The 21,266-nt window shown below is 39.3% G+C and overlaps 1 protein-coding gene across 3 annotated transcripts in view; it reads right to left on the reverse strand.

Annotated features, from left to right (window-relative positions):
• The window catches only part of LOC114666982 (zinc finger protein DPF3-like), a 165,382-nt gene that overhangs the window by 42,513 nt on the left and 101,603 nt on the right, over window positions 1-21,266 (reverse strand). For all 3 annotated transcript variants that reach the window (XM_028822040.2, XM_028822039.2, XM_028822038.2), the window contains exons 4-5: window positions 20,456-20,583; window positions 4,004-4,099 (exon numbers count right to left, since the gene is read on the reverse strand). In XM_028822040.2, coding sequence (XP_028677873.2) covers window positions 4,004-4,099; window positions 20,456-20,583 — 224 coding nt within the window. The remainder of the gene's footprint in view (window positions 1-4,003; window positions 4,100-20,455; window positions 20,584-21,266) is intronic.

Genomic DNA, 21,266 nt, shown 5'->3' on the forward strand with positions numbered 1-21,266 from the left:
CAACACCTATTTTTGCAGCTGTCATGACACGTAACCGATTCTCTTTGCTGCTGAAATTCTTTCATTTGAATGACAACAGAAACGAGCCAGATAAGAAAGATCCAAACCGTGACCGCTTGTTCAAGCTACGTCCTTTGACTGATCATTTATTTGAAGCATTTCAGTTGCCCTACATGCCAGGACCGTCAGTTGCAGTTGATGAAAGTTTATTGTCGTGGAAGGGCCGCTTACAGTTTCGACAGTATCTACCATTGAAAAGGGCACGGTTTGGTATCAAGATGTTTTGCTTAGCTGAGAATTCAGGTTACATTTATAGATTTCGTGTATACACTGGCAACTTGCACAACATTTAGTGGTCAATACTGCTTGAATAAATGTAAAAAATGTAAAAAAAATGTAAAAAAGTAAAAAAACAAAAATTGTTCAGATTTCGCCTGGCTTGGGGAATATTTAGGGAGTTGGCGGTTAAAGGGTTAATATGTTTCCTTTTCTGCAGTTGAACGGTTAATAGTGCTTTATTGTAAGGAGATCCACCTATGCTGACACCTATGCTGTCTAGTGTGAAGGTGTTGACGTTCACTTTAGAATATGTGGCTTTGGGTGTCACTTCTTATGGATGTGTGTGTGGGGGGGGGGGGGGGGGGGGTGAGGATTGTTGTTGCGCGAGCGTCTTCTTTCTTTTTGTGTTCCTGTGTCTTGTTGAATCCCCCTCTTTGTGTGTGTCCTGTCCCTTGCTTGTAGGGTCTGTGGGGTGGTTTTGTGTTCTTTTTTTTGTGTTCCATGGGCTTGTTGAATCCCCCTCTTGGTGTGTGTTCCGTCTGGTGCCTGTAGGGGGGGGGTGGGGGGGTTGCCTTGCTGTTGTGCGCGAGCCTCTTTTTTTTTTTTTTTTTTTTGGGTCTAGTTTCGTGTGCAATGTGTTTCGTGCTTTGCCTGCGTTTGACTACTTTTTTATGTGCCTTTTCCGCCTCATTTCTCCTTTTTTATCTTTTTTCTGTGCTCACTCCTTTTTTCTGTGGTCTTGTCCGCCTTTCGCAGCCCCTCAGCCACCTCTCGCGGCCTCTCTTGTCCCCCTCTCGCGGCTCCTCATCCGCCTCTCGCGGACTCTTTTTGCGCCTGCGCAGTACGTCTTTTTGCAGCTACGGCCCATGGCCGGATGTGCCTGCGTCCATCATCCGGTTTAGCATTCTCGGTTAGTAATATGGATAAGTCCTTATATTCTACTCAGTTTAAAGAAAACAAGATATAATCTAATGCATTTTTGATACATTATGGATACCACAGCTAGATACTCTCAGTGCAGAAGAACTGGATAAACCTCTGACACTATCAGAATTACTCGACGCTGTAAACTCACTTCAGAGCTGGAAAACACCAGGTCCTGATGGCTACCCTGCTGAATTTTATAAAAAAATTCAATTAAGTTAGCTCCCCTTTTATTAGCAACATTTACAGAAGCCAGAGAAAATAAAATTCTAACTCAAAATTTTGCCAAGCATTAATTACTGATTTTCCTAAGAAAAATAAGGATTTGTTACAATGTGCATCATACAGATCAATCTCATGTCTGAATAATGATGTTAAGATACTCTCCAAAGCTCTAGCAGGAAGGACTGAGAAAGTGCTCCCTTCGGTAATATCACAAGACCAAACCGGTTTTATTAAAGGTGGATACTTAGCTTCCAATCTTCGACGCCTACTGTATTTAATGTAATATATTCACTCATAAAGTCTAACACTCCGGAGAACTTATTATCTTTGGATGCAGAAAACACATTTCATATGGTTGAATGGGACTACCTATTCACCACATTGCATAAATTTGGGTTTGGCCCTAACATACGTGCATGGATCAAACTATTGTATACCAATCCAGAAGATTCAGTTTGTATTAACAACATTATTTCCGACTATTTCAAACTAGAACACGGTACTAGACAAGGATACCCGTTGTCACCACTGCTATTTGCATTTGCCATTGAGCCATTGGCTGTTTCATTTCCAAATGCATCAGAGATAAAGGGGATTATCAGAGAAAGACTTAAACAGAAAATATCACTAAATGCAGACTATATGGTACTGTATATATCAGACCCACACAATTCTGTGCCTGCAGCCCTAACTGCACTAGCAGAATTTCAAAATATATCTGGACTCAAAATTAATTTGAAGAAAAGTGTGCTTTTTCCAGTGAACTCTCTAGCACACAACATTAAATTGGACACCATCCCTTTTATCATTGCAGATCAATTTAAATACCTAGGGGTAAACATCACAAATAAATATAAAGCTCTTTTTCAGCAAAATTTTGCTGTCTGCTTGGAAAAACTTAAACAACACGTGCATAGATGTTGATACCCTCCATCTTACTTTAGCAGGGAGAATTAATACTATCAAGATGAATTTCCCATTGGGATTAATAAAGTATCTATCTATCTATCTATCTATCTATCTATCTATCTATCTATCTATCTATCTATCTATCTATCTATCTATCTATCTATCTATCTATCTATCCTCCCTAAGCTTCTATTTCTATTTGAAAAAATCCCCATATACAATAACAAATATTTTTTTAAGAAATTAGATTCAATCATAACTGTATTTATTTGGAATTCGAAATATCCACACATCCAAAGGGCGACCCTATAATGACTTAAATCAGAAGGTGGCATGGCTCTACCTAATTTGTAATTTTATTATTGGGTAACAGATATGCAAGTTACAAAATCCTGGACATTGATACAAATAGATAAACACTCACTAGCTCGGTCCGCAATAGAAATGAACTCCCAAAGTACTTCTTTATATTCCCTGCTTTGTACACTATGAATATACTAACAAGCCAATTGTCCTTCATTCACTCAGAATATGGAACCAATGCAGGAAGCACTTCAAGTTAGAGAATATTTTATGTGTTGCATCACTACAAACTTACACAGTTTTAATGTTTGGAAAACGTATGGGATTAAATCATTTAGAGATTTGTATATAAATAATGTCCTGGCATCCTGTGAACAATTACACTCCAAATTTAGCTTCCAAACAACACAATTTGTCCACTTTCTCCAAATTAGAAACTTTGCTAAACAAAATCTGGCCAATTTTCCTCACCTCCCACATACTGTATTTCTATTCCAAAAAATATTGATCAGTCTTGAAGATTCAGACAGCATTTCTATAATACATAAAACCATTTTAAAGTCACATCCTTCTTAAGATCCCAGAGTACAATGGGAAAAGCATCTCTAACACAACATTTTAGAAAAGGAGTGGAAGGCAGCCATGCACAGAATTCACTTTAGCTTCATATGTGCAAATCATTCAACTTAAAAATGTTTATCGAGCACATCTATTTCATTTAAAATTTTCTAAAATGTTTCCAGGGCAAGATCTAACCTGTGAACATTGTGATCAAGCTCCATCCTCACTAGGCCACATGTTTTGGGTGTGTACCAAATTAACATCATTCTGGACCAAAAATTTTAAATGCCTATCAGACAGCCTTGGTGTCACAATCCCTCCTAATCCATTAACAGCTGTTTTTGGTTTACTCCCAGAATGGCTTAAAAGTGGAGAAGCAAAACTTGTTTGTAATTGTCTATACCACAATCCACCTTTTATAATTCAGCAGATAACTCTATGTTCTATTTGAAACTGGATCTGTTCAAAACTTTTTTGAAAATATGGTAAGATCTAGCTAATACAATTTTTAGAAGAAGCATTTACGTTGAGGAAAAGGACAGTCTCCCTTCTCTGTTGTTTTTTTTTTCAATTTTTGCCCATGCTTTTGGCTGTTCTCTCTTGCTCTTGGGAAGGGTTCAATTCTGTTTTGTTAACTTTCATTTGATCACATGAAATATTTGTCTTTTCGTTATATAAGTTTGACTTCACTGCATGGAATTTAATTTTTCTACAATAAAAAAAAATCTGAGTGATACACCCAAAATATAAAATGTGTGTTTCTTTCTACCTTTTGCGTAAACCAAAAAAAAAATGTACTTACTCGTCCCCTTCCCCTGTATTTGCGTTTTGGTGTTTCAAGTTCAAAATCTTCATCATCATGGTAACCTTCCCCATTTTCTTCAGATTCTAGAACTTTCTGTAAGGAAAACAAAGAGAAACATTAAAATATTGTGTGCAATGTGACTGAGGAACTGCAAAAAAAAAAAAAAAAAGTAAAAATGCTAATGTTCGTATCTACAGGCTGCAAAGGTATAAAGGTGTTTCCTCCCAACTTGAACAAACTTTCATTAGAATTCTGCTTTACATTTCCACATAATCAAAGTGCTAAAACAAACAATATAAATCGTTTGGAGGGATTGTAAGACGTTTTTACAGGACTAAAATTTATACAGTGTAGATGCTTACCCATAAATACATTTGCTTATTTTTGGGGGTATATCTTGCACCTGAGTAAAAGAATTGATTTAACTGATTTTAAAGCACAACCACCCACCTCCAATACATAAACATACTAAATGTTGATGTGGACTTAGCATAATACTTTTACTTTTTTTTTTTTTAGAGAAAAAATTAACAATATGCATGTCATGCAAACTTAATGAAGAAGCCCCAAATCTATTTTCACAGGGGAGATGCTGTCTGAGTACTTTTAACTTTGTGATTGTTATCGTTTGAAGACAGGCATCAGATTTCATAATATGGACAATAACAGGATAATCCACTTTTTGCTGCAATCCGAAAAAGTACTTTTGTGATGTGACTGAATGTGGGTGTGTGCATCCAGTGCCGGCCAGGATAGCAGCCAGCTCCCTGGAACACTAAAGTTGGATTAACTAGGTCCAATAAATTATTATGTGCACAGATAACATTTAATTATTTTCAACAGTTCTACTCTATTAATATGTCTAAAGAAAATTCATGTGTCGGGGTTGCTAGTAGTCTAACATTGTTCAGGAGAGGGAACAACCCATAAAACAAAAGAGTGGTCATGATTGAAATGTTTAACATTTTAACAGGAATTAGTACAGTAGATCCCAGATGTTACTTGTAGATTACAGTAGATCCCAGTTGTAAACTTGTTAAGAGAAGATTTCAAACAGATGTTTATTTTTTCTTCAAGCAAAGAACCATAGACATATAGAATAAATTACCATGTAGTGTGGTGGAGAGCAGGACCTTTAAATCTCAACTTGCTGTTATTTTGGACCATCAAGATAACTTCAACTTGTATGCACAGTAGAACTAATAATTATCCATCTATTATCCAACCCGCTGAATCCGAACACAGGGTCACGGGGGTCTGCTGGAGCCAATCCCAGCCAACACAGGGCACAAGGCAGAAACCAATCCCGGGCAGGGTGCCAACCCACCGCAGGACACACACAAACACACCAAGCACACACTAGGGCCAATTTAGAATCACCAATCCACCTAACCTGCATGTCTTTGGACTGTGGGAGGAAACCGGAGCGCCCGGAGGAAACCCACGCAGACACGGGGAGAACATGCAAACTCCACGCAGGGAGGACCCGGGAAGCGAACCCAGGTCCCCCAACTGCGAGGCAGCAGCGCTACCCACTGTGCCGCCCCAGAACTAATAATTACCCTCTCCAAACTCCAAAAAAGTGCTTACACTAGTCACTTAATATACCATATTACTTCTTTAAGCGCTTTTAAAAAGTACAAAAGATAGTCAGAAAGCTTCTCCTTAGTAGGTGAATAAGTTCTTTTATCCCACTTAACTCAAGACAAAGTCTTTTCTCTATTACAGGCTTGGTGGATTGAATTGCTTCTACCCAAGAGTAGTTGTCTGTAACACAAATGACCTGAAGAGTATTTTTTCTGTAAGCTCTGAAAAAAGTGTAGAAAGAAAGATTGCATTATAAATGCCAACAGGCATTGACTGGATTTCTTCTACCAAAGTGCTACGTGCTATTCTTTTAATTCTTTTCAACTACAAAGAAAGGGGTGAGAACCATCCTTCCTTTTCTGTCAAAATAATGAAGTGTCCTCCTTGTGTGCTACCATCAGAAAGATTCCTAAGTGAGCCATCACTGAACACAACTTATCTCAATAACTCCCCTCTTCCTAGGTGTTGAAACTTCAAGATCATTTTCGCAGAATTAATTTTGCAAATGACCTTGTTGGCTTCATGTACTGTTTGCACAGTAGCATGTTTTGTGCTGGATGCTAAGGTGCAGCATCAAACATTACATCAGGTCTGCTATGACTGGCAACCCAGAGAATCTGCACTCTTTTTGACTTTAGTTGTTCCAGTTCAGGTGCACTGACGGGATCGTTCTTTTTCATGGCTCTAAAAGGTTCTAAGGTAATGGGTTGAAGAGACATAGAAAATGATAAAGCAGTGGTATTTAATCAGCTAATGACCCTTGAATTAATCAGCTCTGGTCGCTACTGTGGGAACATCTTAGATAAACAAAAAATTGATGGTCATTTCAAAAGTGAGATTCTGACAGTCTCAGAAAACACGAGTTTTCAGAAGAGAAGCAAAGAGCCTTGTTAAAACTTGGACATGCTTCAGTGAACAGGTTACAAAAATTGCTTCAATTGCTAAGGAAACAAGGATGCCGAGTGTGCTTCCTTACTTAAGAAAATTGTTAACACAATTAGACATGCTTGAAATACGGCACACCCAAACCCAGACCAGCTGTGGGTTTGCCGCTAGACTATGAATACAATGAAACTGTGGCTACAGACTTACATGAACTTGAAACAAGAGAATGGTATGTTCACATCATTCATACATTCACATATTTCAGTGCAGGAAGTACTGCAAAGATAATGAGACCATCACAAATTGCAAAACAATTCATTCATTCTTGGATAAGTGTACATGGAGCTCCTCAGAAACTAAAGAGTTATAATGGTGGGAAATTTAATAATGATGAAATCAGTGATATGGAGGAGAGTTTTAACATTGAACCAAAGACCACAGCTGCATAAAGTCCCTGGAGTAATGGACTACTAAAGAGACATAATCAGATACTCACAAAAATTATACTTAAAGTGAGAAAGAATACTGGATCTGACTGTTAAACAGCATTGGGTTGGGCACTAATGGCAAAAAATACATTGTAGAATATTTATGGGCAGAGCTCATATCAACTAGTGTTTGGCTGAAATCCAAATCTTCCTTCTTTTCTCATAGATAGGTCACCCGTCCTAGAAGCCACCACTAAAAGTGTATCAATGGCAGAACATATTTCAGTGCTGTATGCTTCAAGATGAGCATTTACTGAACCCGAAAGTTCAGACAGAATACAGAGAGTACTTTGAGACAGGTTAATGCTATAAATGATAAATCTGAGAAAGGAGACAAAGTGCACTACAAAAGAGTTGACTGTGCAGAATGGAAGGGACCTGCAGTTGTCATTGGACAAGACGGAGTTGTGATATTTTTTCAGACATGGAGGTACTCTTTCTGGGGTACACCATTCTAGACTATGTAAAGTCATTAATAAAGGTAACATTCAACATACTACCAACAGGGAAAGAGATGAAGAAAGAGATCTATCTAACACTATATCAGGTAATGAAGACACTGAAGGCAAAAAGGAGACTCTAAACTCTTCAGTTCCTATAGAAGATGTCAATGTTGAAGTTGAGGAAACTTATGGGTTAAGACGCAGTCATTGTGTTAGTCTAAAAAGGTGGCAAACTATGAGATATGTGGACAGAGATATTGGCATACAGCTGAAGTATTAGGTCAGGCTGGCAAAGTATCAGGAAAAAACAGAAACTGGTATCATTTAGAGTTTATGATCCTGACAGTATTGCTAACACAGAAGGGTCTGTTGACATGTCAAGTGTGAATAATCTACAAGTTGAACCAGTAGCTAATCAGCTGCAACTATGTGACTTGTGTGTGGAAAATTATGTGTTTCAAATCAAAGATATATCATTTGAGTCAGCAAAGCAGGATGAAATAAGTTGCTGGAAAAGTAGTGGTGTTTTTGAGGAGGTTGAAAAAGCTGGTCAGAAAAGTATTTCCACAAGATGGATATACACTTTTAAAGAGTCTTCAGCAGGAATAGTACCTAAAACATGCCTAGTGCCAAAAGGGTTTGAAGAATGACATACTGTAGGAATGAGCTCAAAATGGATTCACCAACATCTCTCCTTCTTCTTTTAGTTGTCATTTATCAAATACAATAAAAAGTTCATTCAATGGACATCAAATGTGTTTTTCTAAAGGGTATGACACTGGCTTGGAATATTTATATTCATTCACCTACACAGGCTAAACGTGTAGGAAAACTATTAAGTCTCAGAAGATGTGTGTATGGTCTCACAGATCATGCTGAAGACAGATGAAAAAGTGGATCCTGCAATGTTTAACTGACTAAAGACAGTACTGTGACTGGAATACCTGTGTGTCACGCTGATGATTTTATATGGGCAGGTACACATAACTTTTCTGCCTCAGTCATTCCATATCTCAGATCAGCTTTCTAGAGTGGTCATGAAGGGCATGGTCACTTTGATTATGTGGGACTGGAAGTTATACAGTATGTCTCAATGGAGCAATACATATACAGCATGAAACCTACACAGGTTTAAGGATGTTTTACTTAACAACAATGGGATATCAGCTGGAACCACTTCTGTTTCAATACTGCATTGTGTCTGTCCACTCTTTGCAGGAATTTCACTAGTTTGGTGGAATGAACAATTTTGCCATGTCCTAATTTGAAAGCTCTGCAGCTTGAAATGTTTGAGTTCAGCAGCTTTTTTACTTTATTTAGGTTAAACTGATATTTTCATAATGAAAACGAGAACTAGAACTAAAAATATTGTTTTTCATTTTACAAGAACGAGAACTGAAATTAAGGCAAACAGAGAAACTAAAACTAAATAAAAAATAAAAATTAGTGATATGTGAACGAACTAAAACGAAAATGAAAATTGAGTAAAAACGAAAAAAACAGCAACAGCATTTTCATTCAATCTGGTTCAGTCGTGCAGAGGGGTTGTTTGTAGGTTGCCCTGAGCGTTCAGTTACGTTGTGCTGTTCACTATGCGGTGATCTTGTACCTTGGGCTTATTACAATTAACTTCCATAAAGGACCGTTGTTTGACTGTTGAGCACATTTGGCTCATTGAGTTGAAGCAATAAGCATGTGTGGTTGACAATGGCGAGTTTTGCACAGATGTTTGCAGGTAGAAAGCGAGAAAGTAACATGTGGAAATACTTTAATTACGTGCAGATGATAATAAAAGCAAATGTAGCGTGTGAGAAGAAGAAAAGAGTCTCGGAGCTTCAGTGCAGCTTGATCAGTACTTGTAGAAGTCCAGCACTTCTCTGGCACCATGACTGCACTTCAGGGACGTGTGGTCAGGGGCCATCATGAAAAGTAAAAAAAATTAATAATGATAACATAAAATAAATTTGTCCACTGGTCTGTGCTAAAAATTTGTTTTCTGTATGATTCCAATAATTTTTATCATACTTATACTCAAAATCACTGAATCGGCATATTTCCAATTCAAATACAGGGGAGAAATGTGAGGTGTGGCAGCGACGAGCCTCACATCACCTCAGACTGCGCTCTCCCTCACACACTGGGTTGATGCATGTGATTGCCGCGTGCCTGTTGATGGCTTTCTGTATGTCCTCAATATAATGTTTGCAGACACGTTTATTATACACCCTGACTTTCCACAATCTGGCTAATATCTTTAATGAATGTGTGTGACATATCCAGTCTTGCTGATCAGACATAAAACTGTAGTGAAAAGGCACAAAGTGAGGCCGACAGTACAGAGCCGCACCAAAGGGGACGCATGTGAGCCCAACAGGTGCTCGTTGCTGCTGTTCTTCTGCGCAGAGGCTCTGGGCGCCAATAAGTTGGCGATATTACAAAGTCAAGTGCATTGCAGTGGTCCGTTTATTTTTAATTTTTGTTCCAACTGACTGCCAAAATGGAAGATTAAGACTTTTAAAACTAAAGAAAAACAAGGAGGACTTTTACAAGAAAGTGACGGAGATTTTCGTGGAGAAGGATAGGCGCATGGACTTCATTTACAAATAAAGGTACATTTTATAAAAAGTAGGATCAAACTAAGAAAAATAATCCAATATTTAAAAACTAAATTTTCACTTTAAATAAAATATTCTGTTGTTTTTCTTGTTATCCTTTTGTTGAACAGTCTGTGTTAAAATTGATTAAAGCATCAGAATTAAAAGCTTTTAAAAACAACTAAATATTTCAGTTAAGGTCAAAATTGAAATTTTTGTTCACCACTCTACACTCTCATTTGTGTTGAATGAGTATGAATTAAGGAATTGCAACGGCAAATTTAGAACACATAGAGGGTGCAGAGCAAATGCACGCTCTCCACTCTCTCTTGCTGCTATAAATGTAACATTCTTTCTTAGCCAGATGTGTACCTTACCTATGTGTGTGTAAAGAATGCTGATGAGATATGAAACATAACCAGTAGTCAATGTGCATGCTGTCAATTGAATAGTGAATAAGCTACTCTTTTGGGTTCATACAGTATATTTGTACTGTAAATCTGACTCTGAAGGAGTCAGCGCCTCACCAGCCATGAACCTCACCACACGTCATTGTACTTCAGTACTGGCAACAGAAATCGTCAGCATACAGTCTGCTGGTGCCAGTGGCTGAGGACCTCGTCTGTGCTCCTGCATTACAGGCATTTGTTGAGCGAATATTTTCACTGTGTGGCTATCTGTGCAACGGATGTCATTGCAACATTAACAAATCTCTTGAAATGTGTGTTTGTTTGAAGCTTAACAGTAACGTGCTTGCACAGACTGGTTTCTTGGGTTGAAACATTTGATCTTGCTGACTGTACTCATTAGGCCACTTCATCTGTTTGCTCATTGATAGTCAAGCTGTGCTTAACGGCATTATGAGCTGTGAGTGTATTTTGTTGACTGAAACATAACTTGCATTGAAATATGTGTAGGCCAGCATTTGTGGTCATGCAACAGAAAAAAATCTAAAATTGTACTCATATTATGTAAAAAGACCAGAACTAAATAAAATAAAAACTAAAATTTTAAACACAGAACTAAATACAAATAAAAATTGTTGACTCCACTGAAAACTAGAAAGAAATAAAAATTAAAATTAATTTTATAAAAATAAAATAAAAACTAAAACTACAATTAATATCAGAACTGAAATATCACTGCTATGACAATGTTGACAATGTAATTGTTTAACCATTTCTCACTACTGGCTGTGTGTGTGCAAGCAGTATCAATTACAGCTAATCCTAAAGATTCTACCAAAAAAATATGTGGGCCTGAGTTTGTTTCCTTTGTAAACAACACTATGCGGCATTCTTCACAGTTCAATGTTTTTTCCTATCCTTCTGTTATATTAACCTGTTCATTTTTATTTGGGCATTCTTTAGCGTAGTGGTAAGTGTTCTGACAAATAATGCATTTTAATCTCCTACCATATTTGTTCAACAGATTAGTGCCTGGCAATGGTGACTTCATCTGGCTACTTTGCAAATGCAACATGTTGCTTTGTTTTTGACTGGTGAGATACGCAGTTTCTTGTGTGGCAGCAATGCCTGTTGTTACCATACATGCCTTTCCTCCAAAAATTCTCTTTGGCGCCAATGTCATCAAAGAAAAAGTAAGCTCTGTACATTCTGTTAATGCCATCCGTCTTTTATTCGTATCTGAACATGCAGTATCTAACAGCTTAAAAGCTAGCACAGCATCTGGGAGTGCCATGTTACATTTACACATGCGGCAGAATCTCTGCTCAAAATCAATTATATGATCCGCCATTGAAACTTTACTTGCCCTATTAACTCTGTCAAAATCTGAATATGCCTCGTAGATATGATCCTTTTCCTCCTTTAAAAACACAGTATTAACCCTTTCTATCAGAACAGTCATAGCTTCATCTTTGTTCAGGTCTTCCACCAAAATTTACATCACAGTTTCTCTTACTATTCCTGTAAGCAACAGTCCAACACAAGTGCAAGATAAGTAACCCTTGTCCATATCTCTTGTATGGCTTGTATTTTATTGTACTTTAACTTGTATTTCCTTGTTTATTAGTGTTGTTTTGTCTTCTTATATTCATTCTTTGACTGGTTTTCCTTGTCTTCTGTTTGTTTTCAAGGTGCCCTGAGGCTGCAGCTAAGGAGCTGCCATTAGCTCTGTATAAGCCTCAATCCTGTGCTGAGACATTAGCTTACCAGATCATGTTGTTTGGCTAAACTTTATTGGATTCCCTTTGCACCTTGTTCATTGTAAGTTCTTGTTTTCTGATTCTCTATTTTATTTATTAATCTTTGCTCAGGATTTAGGATTTGATATTTGTTCTTTCTTTTGGATGGACTATTTGAGGCAGCATTTTGTATTTGCATATTTTTTATTTTAAATTCAATTCTTGATATATACAGTAATCCCTCCTCCATCGCGGGGGTTGCGTTCCTGAGCCACCCGCGAAATAGGAAAATCCGCGAAGTAGAAACCATATGTTTATATGGTTATTTTTAGAATGTCATGCTTGGGTCACAGATTTGCGCAGAAACACAGGAGGTTGTAGAGAGACAGGAACGTTATTCAAACACTGCAAACAAACATTTGTCTCTTTTTCAAAAGTTTAAACTGTGCTCCATGACAAGACAGAGATGACAGTTCTGTCTCACAATTAAAAGAATGCAAACATATCTTCCTTTTCAAAGGAGTGCAAAGCAAGCAGTCAAAAAAAAAATCAATAGGGCTTTTTGGCTTTTAAGTATGCGAAGCACCGCCGGTACAAAGCTGTTGAAGGCGGCAGCTCACACCCCCTCCGTCAGGAGCAGAGAGAGAGACAGAGACACAGAAAAACAAAGTCAAAAATCAATACGTGCCCTTTGAGCTTTTAAGTATGCGAAGCACCGGTGCAGCATGTCCTTCAGGAAGCAGCTGCACACAGCCCCCCTGCTCACACCCCCCCTACGTCAGCGCAAGAGAGAGAGAGAGAGAAAGAAAGTAAGTTGGGTAGCTTCTCAGCCATCTGCCAATAGCGTCCCTTGTATGAAATCAACTGGGCAAACCAACTGAGGAAGCATGTACCAGAAATTAAAAGACCCATTGTCCGCAGAAACCCGCGAAGCAGCGAAAAATCCGCGATATGTATTTAAATATGCTTACATATAAAATCCGCGATGGAGTGAAGCCGCGAAAGGCGAAGCGCGATATAGCGAGGGATCACTGTATATATATAATTCACTAAGCCGACAGGGCAAGCAAGACAACCATGGGATACGCACGACATAGCCACGCCCGCAAAATCACAGAGACCCGCCCACCAACTCTAAGACCATGGAATACGACGACAACTCACAGAGCCACGCCCGCCAACTCTAAGAGCATGGGATGAGAACGCCTGCCTGACTGTTACCAGCATTCACCGCAATGTACTGGAGTGTAAAACCATCGCAGCTTTTAACTCACAAACTGCAACAACTCACCAAACACCGTCACCCTGTCTCTCGAGGCATTCACACTGCCGGAAGACAACCATGGGATACACAAGTGATAGCCACGTCCGTCAACTCACAAAGCTCCCACCAACTCTAACACCACATCAGATGCTTTCTATATCTAAGAAGATATATAGATACTCATTATTCCCCGGCACGTGTCCACCCACGCTCTCAAGGCATTCACAGTGCCTGCTCATGTACCTGGACGCAACAACTCACCACACACAAATTTCGCTTAATTTGACTCAACACGGGAAACCTCACCCGGCCCGGACACGGAGAGGATTGACAGATTGATAGCTCTTTCCTGATTCTGTGGGTGGTGGTGCATGGCCGTTCTTAATTGGTGGAGCGATTTGTCTGGTTAATTCCGAAAACGAACGAGACTCCCTACTGCTAAATAGTTATGCGACCCCCGAGCGGTTGGTGTCCAACTTCTTAGAGGGACAAGTGGCTTTCAGCCACGTGAGATTGAGCATTAACAGGTCTGTGATGCCCTTGGATGTCCGGTACTGCATGCGCGCTACACTGAATGGATCAACGTGTGTCTACCCGGTGCCAAGAGACATGGGTAAGCCGTTGAACATCATTCGTGATGGAGACCGGGGCTTGCAATTGTTCCCCACGAACGAGGAATTCCCATTAAGTGCGGGTCATATGCTCGCACTGATTATGTCCCTGCCCTTTGTACAGACACCCCCTCGCTACTACCATGGTCGGGTGACTTGGTGGATTATATATAGAAAAGCAGCCAGAACCGCAAAGAACAATGAATGGCAGGGGGGCCGGGATGGAGGGGGCGGAATGTGCGTTCCTTCCCCTCTCCCCCCGTTCCACCCTCCACGTCCAAGCGCCGTCCAGCCCCGTCCTCCAGTTTTCAGTCATGGACAATTGTATGTTGGTTCGTAGCGTGCATTGTTGCAATGTTACTTTTCTTGGTTTATTAAATTACAGATTTTTCAAATGTTCATTTTTTTCCCTGTGCTTAAAAGAGCAGCGTGATTATGCAGCGTAGCATACGCCGCGTGTTGGCTAGTTGTAAATATTTTTTTAATAAAGTATCCTGCCTAGAAAGAAACAGGAGACAGGTGGAAATGTTACAGAACCAAAAGTACAAACCAGAGATCTGTCCCATTTTTCACCTAAGCCAAAACAGAAATCAAAATGCATTGCCAAAAGCTAAAGTCCAAAATCAGTACATCAAAGTCAAACAAAGAAACCCACTCTGTAATTCATTGGCTTAACTATAATCTCAGATAACCAGGAAATGCACTGTGTCAACGTTTATACTGACTGGAAACAAAACCAAATGCTGTGTTTTAATTACTTGGGTATCAAAATATTAGAAATAATATACATTTTACCTAAAAGCCCAAGGAATCACAGGAAAATTTTAATAAAAATACCCACCATAACACTTGCCATTTTCCTTTCTATTGTTCTTTTGCCTCTTTGACTGTTTTGAATGATATTTGATTTGTTTGAGAAAGCAGTAATTAAACCAATTTACAGTAATTAATCTCATCTTTTTGGGGTTTCTAGTCGGCCTTACATTACATATCTTTATACCCTAACTCACAACATTTGGGTAACAAATGTAGCCTGGATTTCATCTTCAGTTCATCATTACCACATTGCCACAGTATTGATCTCAAAAGATGGAAAGGAGTCTCTTTCTACATCATGACTGCACTGTATTTTATGAAAAGAAGTGCTTGCATTATTTGCTTTTCCACCACTTTCGCTGGAGTTCTCAAGTACAGGTTTCACGGTTTCAGCTGGAAAAATTCTATTGAATTCAGTTTACTGATAAACTTTGATGCTAATTGTTTTTCTTAGAAAATGAATATGAGTTTTGTGCCACAGTCCACAATAGGCAAGGTTATTGTAACATCCTCCTGTAAATAAATGCTTGACCTTGCATTTTCCAGGTGTCCTGTGGAGTAAAGGACAGCTTAGTTTACAGAACTGAAGAACCTTTCCTTTAGTGGGAAGTGCTACTATTATTCTTCTTCAGTATGGACTTGGAGTTCACTACATCCCTCTAGTAAAAGGTTCTCACCACATCTTTGCAATTGTCAGTCAGTCAGTCATTGTCCAACCCGCTATATCCTAACACAGGGTCACGAGGGTCTGCTGGAGCCAATCACAGGGCACAAGGCAGAAACAAATCTCGTGCAGGGCACCAGCCCACCGCAGGGCACACACACACACATACTCCCACAAACACCAAGCACACACTAGGGACAATTTAGGATCACCAATGCACCAAACCTGCATGTCTTTGGACTGTGGGAGGAAACCGGAGCACCCGGAGGAAACCCACGGTGACACGGGGAGAACATGCAAACTCCACGCAGGGATCTTTGCAATTTTCAGGGACATATTTTCAATTAATATTTGCATTTGATTTCTTTTGATGTCATTCATATATTTATTTCTACTTATTATTTTTTTAAAAGATGGCTCGCATCTCACAATATCCAAACTTAACTCACCAAAGGAACGACCTCACATAAGACTAACACTTGAGCAATTAATCTTCTTGGCATTAATCAGGACAGCTCAGAATTCAATGTTATAATGAACAATTCTGAATTCTATGTTATTCAGAACAATCTGAAACCGAACCGTTGCTAAAATCGAGCAATAGTTTTAGCAATGTGAGTTGGTCATCAGATGTTGACAGACAGTGAACCTGACATCTGTTTGGAAGATTCCAACCTATCAAGTTTCTGGGATGTTCATGTGTGGTGTCAGCTTCATACTACTGCTGACAACCCTGCACTTCCCCATTTTTCATTTACAGGTAACCTTGGTTTAAAGGTGTATTTAGGTCATGATTATCTGGACTACTTTTGACTGTTTGTTAATGATTACCTGGTTTAGAAAATACAGTATCTTTCGAATCTAACCGCTGTGCTGAGCAGTATTGGAAAAATTACTGCAGATGACATGCAGATATTTTTCATTCTCTTGATACTGCAGGGTATGGTTGGTAAACCAGTGCAGGGATGTTACTAGTCTACAAACCAGATTTTGCAGATACCCATTTTTGGTAAAATAATGAATGAGTGTTGGTTTTTACTCATTGTAAAATACCTGTACTTCACTGATAATGAAGACTATGATGAAGCCAATCACCCAGCACCAAAACTGTACAAACTCTGTGATGTTCATCAGGTGATCATCAAAAATGTGCAGAAAGTGTATGTTCCTGATCATGAAAAAAGTATTGATGAAAGTCTCATGGATAACAAGGGAAGACAGTTGTGGATACAGTACATCACATTCAAATGCACACAATTTGGTGTTAAGTTCTACATGCTGTGCGAAACAAGCTCTGGGTACATCTGTCACTTGACAGTTTTTACCAGTAAAGGGAACAGGTGGGATGGCAAATACAGTTAATGTGGTATTAATACCTCATCAGTAAGGTTACTTGTGGACCCTTTTCTTGATCAAGGTTACTGCATCACAATAGACAATTTCCACACCTCACCTGAAATGTTAGAAATATTACTGCAATGGAAAACTGTTGCATACAGTATGGCACTGTATGACCGAACCACCATGATATACCTGGTAACGTCTATCATGTGAACATGCAACATAGTGTAGTAGCTGTGTGGCAAAAAGGCAAAATGATTGCTAGCAAGTAGAAAAGGAAGACTTCTGCCTCCTAAGCAATGTTTATAATGCCACTCATTTCATCAAAGGAAATGTGGAAGTCACTAAACCTGGCACTGTGGTAGCCTACAACAATACAATGGACAATGTAGACCATGTGGATCAAGCACTGACATTCTACACTGTCATGCACAAGCAACAGAAGAAATATCACAAGAAAATGTTTCGCCATCTGCTCAAAAAGTGCCATGGAATGCATTTGTCCTGTACAAAAATAATGCTGACTAAACTATAAGTCACAAAGACTTAATGGGGAAGGTGGAGAAAAGCATTCTAAAGAACTACTAGTCATTGACCTTATCTGAAATAGTGGGTCATCGCTGGACTACATGTGTGAATCCTGAATGCCTGATTGGTCATCATTTCATCAATTACCGCCCACCAAGAACAGAGAAACAGAATCGTAAACAAATGTGTGTTTTGTTTTTGTTCAAAACGTGATGAGTCAGGCAAGAAAGTGCACAAAGACACACCCTTCTATACTGTCGGGCTGTATATTGGTGTTTGTTTTAAAATATTTTACACAAAGGACGTACACTGAATCTGCAATTTTTCCTACTGTATTTACGCTGATGCTTTGGTATTAACATGTTTCACATAACAACATCTTTTCTTGTTGAAAAAAATTCTGAAGTCTTTAGCTTGTTTTTTGTGAATTTCCCATTGGGATTAATAAAGTATCTATCTATCTATCTATCTATCTATCTATCTATCTATCTATCTATCTATCTATCTATCTATCTATCTATCTATCTATCTATCTTTTCCAGGGATAAACATGGTGCTAAGGATATTAATAAAAATACATTACCAAAAATGTCTGGTTTTGACTTTTGTTGCAAATAAAAGGTATTGGTGAAAGATTTAACAAATTTCTACGTCAAGACCTTAGCTTACAACAACAACAATTCTTTTGTTTTTCCTTTTAAATAACTGCCTTGGATCTCTTCCACACTGCTGTTTGTCCTGTTGAATACAACTGTTCACAGTACAGTCATATGAAACAGTTTGGGAACCCCTCTCAGCCTGCATAATAATTTACTTTCAACAAAAAAGATAACAGTGGTATGTCTTTCATTTCCTAGGAACATCTGAGTACTGGGGTGTTTTCCGAACAAAGATTTTTAGTGAAGCAGTGTTTAGATGTATGAAATTAAATCAAATGTGAAAAACTGGCTGTGCAAAAATTTGGGTGCCCTTGTAATTTTGCTGATTTGAGTGCATGTAACTGCTCAATGCTGATTACTTGCAACACCAAATTGGTTGGATGAGCTCATTAAGCCTTGAACTTCATAGACAGGTGTGTCCAATCGTGAGAAAAGGTATTTAAGGTGGTCAATTGCAAGTTGTTGTTGTATATGATTGTTTAATGATGCTTTTGTCCATTGCTTTTTTGTAAAGTGGCTGTCAAGGAGCACAATAGCGGCTTCGTATGTGTCAGCGTGGCCGAGAGTCTGGAAGACGCGGAGTCCTTCTGAGCCGAGGCAATGCAGGAGAATGGCTCTTTTTCTAGCACTAGCAACTGTGTCCAAACCCACTACAAGCAGGTACGTTTGAAAGGAAGACCTCCATCTGTCCCACGGAACAGGTGCTTCGCCCGGCTGAGGCAAGAAAGGCTACGGGGTGGCAGTGAAACAAATGGAACATTTTCATCCCATCCACGTCGCCAAATGTAGTGTTTTCTAGATTGACGTAGCAACACACTCAGAATAACGTTTCGAATGCTGTTTATTGTTAACCTTGTTTTAACCAACTCTCCATACTGCGTGCCTCTAAACCACACCCCTCCCTCCGGCCGTCATACGTCTCAAAAGACGCAGGCCATAGCAATCAACACCCAAACTTAAAGCAATGGACAAAAGCATCATTAAACAATCATATACAACAGTTGTGCTTCCCTTTGACTCTCCTCTGAAGAGTGACAGCATGGGATCCTCAAAGCAACTCTCAAAAGATCTAAAAACAAAGATTGTTGAGTCTCATGGTTTAGAGGAAAGTTACAAAAAGCTACCTCAGAGGTTTAAACTGTCAGTTTCAACTGTAAGGAATGGAATCAGGAAATGGAAGGCCACAGGCACAGATGCTGTTAAACCCAGCAGGTCTGGCAGGCCAAGTAAAATATAGGAGCGGCATATGCGCAGGATTGTGAGAATGGTTACAGACAACCCACAGATCACCTCCAAAGACCTGCAAGAACATCTTGCTGCAGATGGTGTATCTGTACATCATTCTGCAATTCAGCACAATTTACACAAAGAACATCTGTATGGCAGGATGATGATAAAGAAGCCCTTTCTGCACTCAAGCCACAAACAGAGTCGCTTGTTGTATGAAAATGCTCATTTAGACAAGCCAGATTCATTTTGGAACAAAGTGCTTTGGACTGATGAGACAAAAATTGAGTTATTGGTCATAACAAAAAGCACTTTACATAGCAGAAGAAGAACACCACATTCCAAGATAAACACCTGCTTCCTACTGTCAAATTTGGTGGAGGTTCCATCATGCTGTGGGGCTGTGTGGCTAATTCTGAGACTGGGGCCCTTGTTAAAGTCAAGGGTCAGATGAATTCAACCCAATATCAACAAATTCTTCAGGATAATGTTCAAGCATCAGTCACAAAGTTGAAGTTACACAGGGGTTGGATATTCCAACAAGACAATGACCCAAAACACAGTTGGAAATCTACAAAGGCATTCATGCAGAGGGAGAAGTATAATGTCTGGAATGGCCGTCACAGTCCCCTGACTTGAATATCATCGAAAATCTATGGGATGATTTGAAGCAGGCTGTCCATGCTCAGCAGCCATCAAATTTAACTGAACTGGAGAGATTTTGTATGGAAGAATGGTCAAAAATACCTCCATCCAGAATCCAGACACTCATCAAAGGCTATAGGAGGACAGCGTCTAGAGGCTGTTAGATTTGCAAAAGGAGGCTCAACTAAGTATTGATGTCATATCTCTGTTCAGGTGCCCAAATTTATGCACCTGTCTAATTTTGTTTATGATGCAAATTGCATATTTTCTGTTAATCCAGTAAACTTAATGTCACTGCTGAAATCCTACTGTTTCCATAAGGCATATCATATATTAAAAGGAAGTTGCTACTTTGAAAGCTCAGCCAATGATAAACAAAAATCCAAAGAATTAAGAGGGGTTCCCAAACTGTTTCATATGACTGTATATGTATGATTTAGTTGGAAACTTTCATGCTTACAGGAGACCAAAATTCCAGCTTGTTGCTTAAAAAACATTCTCTTAACAACATGTGCATCTTCCCCAGTGTGAAATCTCAGTGGGACCCTGACCTGTATCTCTAGAAGACTTTCTTCATCTTTAGAAATGTTTTTTTTCTCCAAGCCATCACTGCGCAGCAAAGCCTCCAGGGCTGTTCCCTCACTTGCTGATCCATCTTTTCTTTCCAACAGGTCTGCCTCTAAAAAGAGAGAAAAAAAACATGATGTGTTTCAAAGAACAAGAGATGTATGCTGTCTGCAGAGCTTTCATTGACAGCTGATTCAAACCCCTGTTGGTGGTGGAAACTATGTTAAAAATCCTGGAAATGTGGTCTTATGACTTGAATTATCTTGCAATGTATCAGTGGACATCTAAAACACACCATTCACATACAGTACCTTGTGTATGATGCTGCTGGAATAAGCTCTAGCACACTACAGTGTACAGGAATATGTATGTTTGGAAAGTAGATAGATGTCCACTTCTGAAGTAATATTAACTTCTTACACTGATCAGCCACAACATTAAAATCACTGATAGATGAAGAGAATAACATGGATAATAATCCATCCATCCATTTTCCAACCCGCTGAATCCAAACACAGGGTCACGGGGGTCTGCTGGAGTCAATCCCAGCCAACACAGGGCACAAGGCAGGGAACCAATCCTGGGCAGGGTGCAGGCGCAGTGGGTAGCGCTGCTGTCTCACAGTTAGGAGACCCGGGTTCGCTTCCTGGGTCCTCCCTGCTTGGAGTTTTAATGTTCTCCCAGTGTCTGTGTGGGTTTCCGCCAGGTGCTCCAGTTTCCTCCCACAGTCCAAAGACACGCAGGTTAGGTGCATTGGTGATTCTAAATTGTCCCTGGTATGTCTGTGTGCCCTGC

The sequence above is a fragment of the Erpetoichthys calabaricus genome, chromosome 16 (assembly GCF_900747795.2).
Source record: "Erpetoichthys calabaricus chromosome 16, fErpCal1.3, whole genome shotgun sequence".
NCBI classification, from domain to species: Eukaryota; Metazoa; Chordata; class Cladistia; order Polypteriformes; family Polypteridae; genus Erpetoichthys; species Erpetoichthys calabaricus.